This window comes from Scomber scombrus, chromosome 18 (genome assembly GCF_963691925.1).
Source record: "Scomber scombrus chromosome 18, fScoSco1.1, whole genome shotgun sequence".
NCBI lineage: Eukaryota > Metazoa > Chordata > Actinopteri > Scombriformes > Scombridae > Scomber > Scomber scombrus.
This window is the reverse complement of record NC_084987.1, coordinates 2,174,624-2,187,063: the sequence shown is the minus strand read 5'-3', so window position 1 is coordinate 2,187,063 and position 12,440 is coordinate 2,174,624. Positions and strand designations below refer to the sequence as shown.

At 41.3% G+C, this 12,440-nt stretch overlaps 2 protein-coding genes across 2 annotated transcripts in view; both read right to left on the bottom strand.

Annotated features, from left to right (window-relative positions):
• taok2a (TAO kinase 2a) overlaps positions 1-6,627 on the bottom strand; it is a 32,260-nt gene extending 25,633 nt beyond the window's left edge. The window contains 2 exon segments of the mRNA XM_062438204.1: positions 4,641-4,865; positions 6,267-6,627. Coding sequence (XP_062294188.1) covers positions 4,641-4,670 — 30 coding nt within the window. The 5' untranslated portion in view covers positions 4,671-4,865; positions 6,267-6,627.
• A 1,888-nt stretch (positions 6,628-8,515) lies between these two features.
• Positions 8,516-12,293, bottom strand: LOC133999054 (heat shock 70 kDa protein 1-like). Its single transcript, XM_062438178.1, has 2 exons — positions 12,191-12,293; positions 8,516-10,901 (listed from the first exon to the last, which is right to left on the bottom strand). Exon 2 carries the CDS (start codon positions 10,876-10,878, stop codon positions 8,959-8,961), a length of 1,920 nt encoding a protein of 639 aa, XP_062294162.1. The 5' UTR covers positions 10,879-10,901; positions 12,191-12,293; the 3' UTR covers positions 8,516-8,958.
• Between the last annotated feature and the right edge of the window lie 147 nt (positions 12,294-12,440).

Below are 12,440 nucleotides of genomic sequence, written 5' to 3'. Positions count from 1 at the left end.
AAACCATGTTCCACCTCAAATATTCCGTAATGTTGCAGGAATTTCACGTCTGCCTCAGCTGACCCGAGGTATTTGAGACTTTAACTGGTAGCTGGAACCCGAAAACTGGTTCCAAACTAGAACCGAATCCTAAATACCAAGAACCCAGAAGCGTTAGTTACTTTTCAGATGAAGATTTGACACAATGGATAATATAACAAGCTTTATAAATACAACACATTGTTAAAGATGAAACCAGACAGCAGTGTGTAGTCGGCTCACATTTCAGATGTCTATGAGTTGTTAACAGCTCCACCAAATACTGATTTTTCCCTCTAAACTTCTCACATGCTTTCATTTCAATAAATGTTCAAATGATCCAATATTTCAGCAAAAATCAAAGATTAGAGAAAAAGTCCAAAAACTGAAAACACATTTGTGAATCAGAACTTAGTTTGTTCTTCTTTCCTCTCCCATTAATCATCTCACCCCCCCTCACATTTATCTGCTGACCCTTTGGAGGGGCCCCACCCCTAGGTTGGGAACCACTGGACTAAACTAGCTAACTGTATATAAAGTAGTGTAAACTAGCTCCACCTCCAGCAGCTACAACAGTAACATGCTGCTCTAACACTGATGCTTCACTATTAATAATCTAATGATGTCATAATAATAATATATCAGTCAGAGGACCAAACCACTACTTTACTGTAATACTGCATACTACATCACTATAATACTGCAGTACTTTTACTGTAATACTGCATACTACATCGCTCATAATACTGCAGTACTTTTACTGTAATACTGCATACTACATCACTCATAATACTGCAGTACTTTACTGTAATACTGCATACTACATCACTCATAATACTGCAGTACTTTTACTGTAATACTGCATACTACATCACTCATAATACTGCAGTACTTTTACTGTAATACTGCATACTACATCACTCATAATACTGCAGTACTTTTACTGTAATACTGCATACTACATCGCTCATAATACTGCAGTATTTTTACTGTAATACTGCATACTACATCACTATAATACTGCAGTACTTTACTGTAATACTGCATACTACATCACTATAATACTGCAGTACTTTTACTGTAATACTGCATACTACATCACTCACAATACTGCAGTACTTTTACTGTAATACTGCATACTACATCACTATAATACTGCAGTACTTTTACTGTAATACTGCATACTACATCACTCATAATACTGCAGTACTTTTACTGTAATACTGCATACTACATCACTCATAATACTGCAGTACTTTTACTGTAGGAGGATTTTTCATGGTGTACTTTACACCGTACAATAATGTTTCTTTCTGTCTCTTTAACTTGACATTTAAAAAGATCAAACCAGTAAATCATTCACTATTTATGAAATAAGGAAAAAGCCCTACAGCAGCTATTTTTGTCATTTTCCAAGAAACAACTTTGCTTCTTCTCACACAACTTATAGCTTTTTGTCCGCTGGGGAAACAACTTTTCCTTAACTTCCTACTTGGAAAAAAAAAAAACACAAGTTCAGTCGAGTTCAACATGAAGTGCGACGCGAGACGCTAAAAACAGAAGGAAAAAAAGAAGGGGGGAAACAGACTCCAGACAGTTTCTTTTTTTAAAACAGTGACATGAAATTTGGTGTGTCAGAGGAGCCTAATGACCAGGATCACATGTCTGACCTCAGCTCTGACTTGGAAACAGCTTTTCACAGCAGAGCCTCTTTGTAGTTGTAAAGTTTAACATCAGAACAAACTGAGTATAAAAAGAAACCTCCAACAATTAAACCAAACTTGTTCCTCTTTTTTAAAATGAAACATGTGGTCGATTCATCCTTTAATTATAATGAGTGTAACTATTCATTAATGTAAAAACTTAACCACCAACTGCATCTGTATTTGTAATGAATAAATCTAAACCACTCAATAATAGTAATAGTAAGTGTGTTCGTCCCAAACTGTTCATTACATGTTTATAAATTCTTAATTATAAACTCTTCTTACTCCATAATATGATAACACGCTCCATTATTTAACTCCCTGGCTCTTCTCAGTGACTCTCTGCTTTTCACCTTTGAGTGAAACATATAAACACATTTGACTCCTTAAAACTAGTGTTAACCCTCCTGTTGTCCTCGAGTCAAGGAAGGAAGGGAGGAAGGAAAGGATGGAGGGAGGAAGGAGGGAAGGGCGGGAGGAAGGAGGGAGGAAAGAAGGAATAGGAAGGAAGGAAGGAAGGAAGGAAGGAAGGAAAGATGAAAGGAAGGAAAGATGGAAGGAAGGAAGGACACATGGGAGGAAGGAAGGAAAGATGGAAGGAAGGAGGGAGGGAGGGAGAAAGGAAAAGAGGAAGGGACGAAGGTAGGGGGGAGGAAAGAAAGAGAAAAAGGAGGGAGGGAGGAAATAAGAAAGGGGGAAGGAAGGAAGGACGGAAGGAAGGAGGGAGGAAGGAAGGACAGAAGGAAGAAAGGGGATGGAAGAAGGAAGGGAGGAAAGAAGGAAGGACGGAAGGAAGGAGGGAGGGAGGACAGAAGGAAGGAAGAAAGGGGGATGGAAGAAGGGAAGGAGGAAGGGAGGAAAGAGAGAGGAAGGAAACAAAGAGAGAAGGAGGGAGGGAGGAAGGAACAGTCAAAACAGACGGGGTCAATTTGACCCGGGAGGACGACACAAAGGTTAAAGTTAATTTTTCAGACATTTCCTGGAGGAGCTGTGTGTATTGGGGATGTGCATCAGCCCATTTTATCACAAAGCTAAAAATATAACAGCGTGGACCCATCCTAAACAACGCTGAGCACATCCTTTACACCTGACAACATTATCCTTTACTTTCTTAAAGTAAAGTGTGAAAAAGCCTCTATTAGAAATTATTAGAAATTGACACCCCCCTTGTTTTGTTGTTGTTGTTTTTCTACTCTCAGAAATTAGGTTCGGTTTAAGTTGTTGTAATTTCTTTTTTATGACAGTAGGTGTCACTGTGCTACCAGGTTCAGTAATGGCGCTTTACCACTATACAGTTCTAGCTCTACTCGGCTCGACTCGACACCAAATCGCTGTAACGCTGTTGTTGGTATTTAACAATGCCGGGTTTGATTCTTGTGTGGGACGGCTCATGACTCTTCCAGTGACTCTCTGACCAATCAGCGGCCGGCAGTCTGTTGACGTCACATTTAGTATCGGCTCGGCTCGCTTGGAACCTCGGCAGAGCAGATACTAATAAAGCACCAGGTACCAGGTACTATCCCTGATGGAGACGCAGAAAAAACCGAGTCGAGTCGAGCTGGAACTGTGTAGTGGAAAAGCGCCATAAGAAACATCCAACTCAAGTCCATGTTAGTCACGTCAGAGACAATAAAATGGAGCTTGAGTTGGTCACACAGATAAACTCATGTGTTCCTTACTGCTCTACAGGTACGTAAAATGTGGTGTAAAACTACTTAATGTGGGTCAACATGCTGCCTACATGTTAGAGAAGCATTCAGCTAGATTTCGAGGAGCTGTTCCGAAAGTTGACGTACTAGTTTGGTGATTAGCGTCAGGTCCGTCTCCCTCAGTAACCGTCACAGCAGACTCCGATAGCTCGACTCTGCTCCTCATATTTCACACCAGACAACATTATCCTTTAATTTCTGGAAGGTTTTTAAACCACGTTGGACTTTTGTGTGTCTTCGTCTGCATGATGATCCCTCCAGCTAGCTAGCTAGCAGGATAACTTACTACCGAGTCAAAGTAGCCGAGGGCAGCAGTAAAAATTCCCTCTGTGTTTCAGGTTCTACTTCAACACAAGAAGCTTAGAGCTCCTCCTAGTGGCTGAAAGTTAAAATCGATCTCCAGTAGCTGTTAATGAACCTAAATACTGGACTACAGCTCAACTCTTAATTAAAGTTTTTAAATTTAAAAATAAAAAAAGACCACAGCGAACGATTATTCGGCTATTTGGTTTTAATGACACATCGATGGGTCAGCATTAAACTCCTTTCACACAGGCACTGCAACCCTGAACTTTTCCAGACATTCTCTAAATCAGTCGGACCGAACTTTAAACTGCAAAGTGTGTGAAATATTTCGACTGAGCTACGATGTAAGTACGAGAAAATTCATAAAAACAGGAAATAAATAGCCAGTCATTTCCTCTCATCCAAAGCTGTTATAGTTTGTTTGAGAGAGAGAGAGAGAGAGATGGAGAGAGAGAGAGAGAGAGCGAGATGGAGAGAGATGGAGAGAGAGAGAGAGAGAGCGAGATGGAGAGAGAGAGAGAGAGAGATGGAGAGAGAGAGAGAGAGCGAGATGGAGAGAGAGAGAGAGCGAGAGAGAGAGAGAGAGAGAAAGAGAGAGAGCGAGATGGAGAGAGAGAGAGAGAGAAAGAGAGAGACAGAGACAGAGAGACTTCCTGCGATTTCTTATAAAGTAAGAGTTTAGCTCTCGTTTAAAGTGTGACGATAATAGTTACAGCCAATTAGACACAGTTCAGTGTTCAGTATTAATGTAGTTTTCTACCTTTCTTTCCCCCCTCTGCTGTACTGATGCAGCACTGAAACATAACCTTTTGTGTTACACTCATTCAAAGTAAAAGTTGAAAGCCAAATCTTAAATGACAGGTATCATATTTTAAATTGTTAGACATCAATCCTAAATTACCTGAAAAGAAATTAAAGAGGATCCGTCCATTTTAACACTGATTATCAGGGAGCAGGTCACAGTGGCATCAGACTGTGAGGAAACCCAGACATCCTTCACCCCAGCATCGCCCTGCAGCTCCTCCTGGGAGATCTAAGGCGTGTTCTGGGTCTGATGGGGGGCGTCCCAGAGGGTCCTACCCACCTCAGCTGGCTCCTTTCACTGTGAAGGAGCAGAATAGCCGAGCTGCCCACCCGACCGAAACTGTCTTTAGTGACTTGTAAGGAACATGTGTAGCTGTGATTTCAACTTTACAAAAACATGAACATCAACTCCTTCCCTAGAGCAGAAACCTCACGTCTAGAAAGGGTGGAGACGCGTCTCCATAATTATATACAGTCAATGCTTTATATACAGTTAGCTACATAAGTGTTATGAGTGATGTAGTATGCAGTATTACAGTAAAAGTACTGCAGTATTATAGCGATGTAGTATGCAGTATTACAGTAAAAGTACTGCAGTATTATGAGTGATGTAGTATGCAGTATTACAGTAAAAGTACTGCAGTATTATAGCGATGTAGTATGCAGTATTACAGTAAAAGTACTGCAGTATTATGAGCGATGTAGTATGCAGTATTACAGTAAAAGTACTGCAGTATTATAGTGATGTAGTATGCAGTATTACAGTAAAAGTAGTGGTTTGGTCCTCTGACTGATATATTATTATTATGACATCATTAGATTATTAATAGTGAAGCATCAATGTTAGAGCAGCATGTTACTGTTGTAGCTGCTGGAGGTGGAGCTAGTTTACACTACTTTATATACAGTTAGCTAGTTTAGTCCAGTGGTTCCCAACCTAGGGGTGGGGCCCCTCCAAAGGGTCAGCAGATAAATGTGAGGGGTGGTGAGATGATTAATGGGAGAGGAAAGAAGAAAAAACTAAGTTCTGATTCACAAATGTGTTTTCAGTTTTTGGACTTTCTCTCTAATCTTTCTTCTAACCCTAACCCCTTTCTATTTTTGCTGAAATATTGGATCATTTGAACATTTATTGAAATGAAAGCATGTGAGAAGTTTAGAGGGAAAAATCACTATTTGGTGGAGCTGTTAACAACTCATAGACATCTGAAATGTGAGCCGACTACACACTGCTTTCTGGTTTCATCTTTAACAATGTGTTGTATTTATAAAGCTTGTTATATTATCCATTGTGTCAAATCTGCATCTGAAAAGTAACTAAAGCTGTTAAATAAATGTAGTGGAGTAGAAAGTACAATATTTCCCTCTGAGATGTAGAAAGTAGCATCACATGAAAATACTACAGTAAAGTACAAGTACCTCAAACTGTACTACAGTAAAGTACAAGTACCTCAAATTGTTCTTAACTAAACCTAACCATTAGTATTTAGCTTTGGCTTGTTTACATTATTTCACATTGTACTAAAAAGGCCAAATCTGAGACCACAGGGCGGCCCCCGGACCACAGTTTTGACCCCCCTCCCTCTCCCTTTCTCCCCTCCTCTCTCTCTCTTTCTCCCCTCCCTCCCTGTGTGTGTATGAAACAGCTAACTAGCCCAGTTAGCTCTATGCTCCATGTAGCCGCTAGGCTAGTTAGCTCGATGCTACATGCTACATGTCTTACCGCGGCTTATTGATGGTTTCCTCTCCGGACCGAAAACAACCGTTAGCAGCAGCCGAGCCTCAATCCCGCATAGCCCGGTGTGTGTGTCCCTCTCACGGCAGACAGTCAACACGACGTGGGCTCCATTTCCACGACCGTTTCTCCTGATGTGTTTCACTGGTTATAAATCGGTTAACGGCAGCTCTAACGGTTCCTAGCCGCCGGAGCTAACGGAGCTAGCGTTGCTCTCCCCGGTAACGGAGGCTGTTCTGCGGGGTGTGGCTGCTATCTCTGCACGGTGACACACATACAAGCATACTGCACCCCCTCCTTCCTTTTTTAAATTACACACCAGGCTTATTAATCTGCGTCCCGGTCCCTCCGCTGCTGCTGGACTCGTTTCTGACACCGTGTTTTTTTGTTCTTTTGCTAAAACACAAGATGGCTCAGAGCGGGGCGGGACCAGAGCTGACCGGACACTGGCTCGGTCTGCTTCCTGTGCTTCACAAAATAAAAGTCCTGTCATAACAAAACAAACACTCAGGAGCACAAATCAGGGTTGTTATAGTTAACTAAAACTAAGACTAGCAGTGAAAAAATAATTTAGTTAACTGAAATTTAAAAAGTTTTTTTTTTAACGAAAAGTAAATACAAACTACAAGTGTGACTTAAACCAACAGTCAGGAGCCCAAAAAGTCAGAATATAAATGAATATAATAGGCTATAAATGGATTGTGGCACTCCTCTTTGTTCTGGAGATATTCATGTTTTTCAAGTGTGTCTTAAACCAACAATCAGGAGCCTAAATGAACATTAAAGCAGTTTATCTGTCTGTAATGATTCCTCCTGTTCATACTGACCATTAGAAGATCTCTTCATAATGTTTACAATGGAAGTGATGGAGGACTAAACCCACAGTCCTCCTTCTGTGGAAACATGGATTTAAACGTTGATCTGAAGCTAATATGAAGCTTCAGTTGTCTGAATGAGTCAAATCTTCATCTTCTATGTTTCAACGTTACAGTGTTTTTAGTAGCAAAGTCTTTTTGTTACTATACTTCCACCACAGCTCAACAGGGAAACACTAAGAGGGAATCTGATGCTAAAAAGACTGTAAATGTGTCAGATATCACTTGATATGACTAACTCCCACTGCTGGGTTTTGTCCTCCATCACTGACATTTGAAGGAGATCTTTTAATAGTCAGTATGAACAGGAGGAATGATTACAGAGAGGAAAACCTGGCTGCTGCTTTAAGTCTCCTGTTTTTAGTGTAACATGATGTACAGACAACAATCACTGGATTAAAAATATGATGATTCTCAGGCAAGTTGTGCTATGATAGAGAACATCTTTATTCTATGATTACTAAAAAGATTTAAGGAGGTGTATCAGAGTCTGAATCTACAAATATGTGTATCATATCTGTGCTCAGATTTAGCGGAGTCATCACTCATGGAAAACCTCTGCAAAAAAACCCTTAATAGTTATTCCGTGTGTTTTACTCACCACTGCTGAGAGTTCACATTACATTTAACAAAGGATAGAAAATATTATAGTAAGTAAACTGGATCTTTGTATAAGTAAATCTGCAATGTATAAATGTGCAATATGCAGAAGTTCCTGAGATAATAAACATGTGAATGTCTCTGAGATTTACATACAGAATATACCTTCATACAGATGAAAATAAAATAAAATAAATAAATGTGCAATGAGTAGAAAATCTAAGATATATACATGTTTAATGTTCCTGTGCAGTATATTGCTTTTCTTCATTTATTCCTTGTCATTTATCTGTTTTTTGTCCCTGATTCTTTCTTAAGATAAACTTTAAGGTACTTAATTATTCAGATCCCCAGTAAACAAAATATTAGTTGATGAAAGGAACATTTTTAAAACCTAAAAATCAGTTTCTCCTTTAAAAACAATGAGTCAGATAGTTATGAAACTCCTGAACTGTGAAAAGTCAGAACTACTCTTGAGTGAAAGTGCGACATCTAAAGGTGATTCTGTGTACTGCAGGATGTACTTTCTTTGCAGTACATTCACTACCATATGGACATGTTTGTAATAGAGCACATGCCTTCTTATTATGTCTTCATTATCAGTTACCAGTAATATGTTTTATTATTTCATTTAAGTTAATTCAACCATGGAGGTTCTGAGGATATTTATAATGCATTGTCAACTAAACTGAAGCCATAAACACCAAGAATATGAAACCAAACGTCATGAAGATTTATATATAAATCATATTTATTGCAAAGTCCAGCAATGCAAAAATGAAAAACACTTGACAACAAAGTTTAACCTTTACATCAGTGGCAGAACAATAGCAGCAGAAAAAAAATATACAAGTTTTGATTTTTATATTTGACATTAAAAAAAAAGTTTATACATAAAATCTGTGAATAACAAAATAGACACAAACCTTCTGTAAATCCCAATTATTATAATTATACCAAATTACATTTAATACTGTCTCCTTAAACAAGAGAAGCATTAAAACCATGGAGCTGTACTAATTGAACAGTCCCCACAGATACAGTATTTGTCAGTGTTATAAATCTATTTTATTCTTAAATTGATTTAAAGAAATAAATAAAACATAGGCCTGCATTCCCACTGCACCGTTTAAGGACATTAAACTCACAAAGACAAAAAGTATAAAATAAACTCAGTGATCATAGAGTCCATATTAAAGGCGACTTTAGTCCACTTCCTCGATGGTGGGCCCCTGGGAGCCGGCTCGTGCCTGCTCTCCACAGCTGCCTGCAGGCATCCCTCCCTGATACAACTTGCTGATGATGGGGTTACACACTTTCTCCAGCTCTTTCTGATGGTGTTGGTACTCCTCTTTATCAGCCAGCTGGTTGTTCTCCAGCCAGCTGATGGTCTCGTCGCATTTCTCCGTCACCTTCTTCTTGTCCTCCTCGCTGATTTTGCCCTTCATGTTCTCGTCCTGCAAGCTGCTCTTCATGTTGAAGGTGTAGGACTCCAGCGAGTTTTTGGCAGCGATTTTGTCCCTCTGAAGCTCATCCTCCTCTTTGTATTTGTCGGCGTCCTGCACCATCCTCTCGATCTCTTCTTTGCTCAGTCGGCCCTTGTCGTTGGTGATGGTGATCTTGTTCTCTTTGCCGGTGCTTTTGTCCACCGCCGACACGTTCAAAATGCCGTTGGCGTCGATGTCGAAGGTGACCTCGATCTGCGGGACCCCTCGTGGGGCAGGTGGGAGTCCTGTCAGCTCAAACTTGCCCAGCAGATTGTTGTCCTTGGTCATGGCTCGCTCCCCTTCGTAGACCTGGATGAGGACTCCGGGCTGGTTGTCAGAGTAGGTGGTGAAGGTCTGGGTTTGTTTGGTGGGGATGGTGGTGTTGCGTTTAATCAGAGACGTCATGACTCCTCCGGCTGTCTCGATACCCAGAGACAGAGGCGCCACGTCCAGCAGCAGCAGGTCCTGAACGTTGCCCGAAGTGTCGCCTGTGAGAATGGCGGCCTGGACGGCGGCACCGTAAGCCACCGCCTCGTCTGGGTTGATGCTCTTGTTCAGCTCTCTGCCATTAAAGAAGTCCTGCAGGAGTTTCTGGATTTTGGGGATTCGGGTGGAGCCCCCGACCAGGACCACGTCGTGGATCTGTCCCTTGTCCATTTTGGCGTCCCTCAGAGATTTCTCCACCGGCTCCAATGTTCCCCTGAACAGGTCGGAGCAGAGCTCCTCAAAGCGAGCCCTGGTGATGGAGGTGTAGAAGTCGATGCCCTCAAACAGAGAATCAATCTCAATGCTGGCCTGGGAGCTGGAGGACAGGGTCCTCTTGGCCCTCTCACAAGCTGTGCGCAGCCTCCTCAAGGCTCTCTTGTTCTGGCTGATGTCCTTCTTGTGTTTCCTCTTGAACTCCTCCACAAAGTGGTTGACCATGCGGTTATCAAAGTCTTCTCCGCCCAGGTGAGTGTCTCCAGCTGTGGCTTTGACCTCAAAGATACCGTCATCGATTGTCAGGATGGACACGTCAAAGGTGCCTCCGCCCAGGTCAAAGATCAGGACGTTACGTTCTGCTGACTTGCCTCTGTCCAGACCGTACGCGATGGCGGCTGCCGTGGGCTCATTGATGATCCTCAGGACGTTCAGTCCTGCGATGACGCCTGCGTCTTTAGTGGCCTGGCGCTGTGAGTCGTTGAAGTAAGCCGGGACTGTGATGACTGCCTTAGACACCTTGTTGCCGAGGTAGGCCTCAGCAATCTCCTTCATCTTCACCAGGACCATGGAGGAGATCTCCTCAGGGGAGAAGGTTTTGTCTTCTCCTTTGTATTCCACTTGAATTTTGGGCTTCCCTCCATCACTGACCACCTTGAAGGGCCAGTGCTTCATGTCCGCCTGCACCACTGGCTCATCAAACTTTCTTCCAATCAGTCTCTTGGCATCAAACACAGTGTTGCTGGGGTTCAAAGCCACCTGGTTCTTGGCCGAATCCCCGATCAGCCTCTCTGTGTCAGTGAACGCCACATAGCTGGGGGTTGTCCTGTTGCCCTGGTCGTTGGCGATGATTTCTACTTTTCCGTGCTGGAAAACCCCCACACAGGAGTAGGTGGTGCCCAGGTCAATGCCGATAGCTACACCTTTAGCTGCAGACATCTTGGTTCTTTTGAATATTTGTCCTAAAGATGCAGAGACAGAAATTAGAGGGAACATTAGAAATATAAACATCATACATCAGTGTAGAGCAAGCAGCTGAACTGGAGAGTGAGTTCATGAAGTTTTGAATGAATCAATAATGTGTTGCTAATTACTAAATATCATACATCAAAATACTGAATCAGTTAATGATGTGGTATTATGGGCTAGTTTTTGACAAATACTCTATTTAAAAACATATCTGTAACATTTTATAATTCAAAAGCTGTTTAGATTTCTCTACATCTAACTTTCCTTACAGCCCATATTCCCCTCTGTCCTGTAGCATCCTGTTTCTGGTATATATACATAAAATGGGCGTTAATAATGAATTTTTGGCATCTTATACTTTATTGGTCATTATTATTACAGCTCCTTTTTAAAGTGGATTTCAGCAGTGTCGAAATTTCAAAATTTAAATCAAAGGTGGTAATTCTTAAAATTAGTTTGAAAGAATTGTCCATTAATCTGATGACCAAAGCAGCCTAAAATGTAACGTTATTCAAATGAAGTTTGGTCGAAAAACCCTTTCATACGAGTCCATCGTTTTCTGTTTAATTCAATGTGAAAAACGTACCGTTATTCTTAAATCTTCAACTAATCTGAGGAGTTGCCCCGTCAGTAAACTGCTACAGAGGTAGTTACAGAGCCGGTGTTTCAGTTTCATTGGTGACCGTGTTAAACGGTGACTTTCTCTTAAATGCCTTTAGTAGTTTAATCCTTTTTAATACATACTCATCTGTGTTTAATATATGAGTTACGCTAAAGTTAAATTGTGTTCAAAAGACTCATTCACCTCTCCTAATGTACCTTGTGATGTGAGAAAGTCACCAGTTAATATGGTCACCAGTTAAACCGAAACACCGGATCGATTGCCGCTGTTGTGTTAGCTGTGGTCGCAGCAGCTTTATACTGCTTTAGTTGGTTCAGTTTTTTAAAAAAGTCTTAATGAGAGATCTTCTTTATTTCCATCCGTACAATAAATCAACTCTGATCCTGATCCACTTCTAAGACATCTGGAATTATTTTATTGATAAGCAAAGACAGTTTATCCTGATCCCAGCCCTAATTAATCACACAGCCGTTATGTAAAACTACCTTTCATCTAGATGCCGTAACCATAGTAACGTACTGGCAACCGGCAGCGTATTAACATCATTCTTCAACATTATCTCGCTTTTTAAGTGTGTGACAGCGACGCCTATGAACTTAGCTGCATTTTAACATTGACAGGTAGATTTTAAAGCTCTAGAAACTACAGTAGGGTACTTACAGTCGATGAAAAAAGGAGGTTAGCAGAAGATAGAAGGTGTTTCTGTCCTTTAGTGTGGAGCTTCTTGCCGCTGTTGCCGTTGTTTCTACTGTAATGCTGCTGCTACTAACCGTCACTTCTTATTTATACTGCTCTCGTTCCCTTCCAGTTGCTTCTCGAGCGTTCCAGAGAGCTTTTCTCGTCCAATCACAGAGCTCAGCGTCGGTTGCTCAACGCGATGACGCAACCAGGTGGGCGTGGCCTCAGAAGT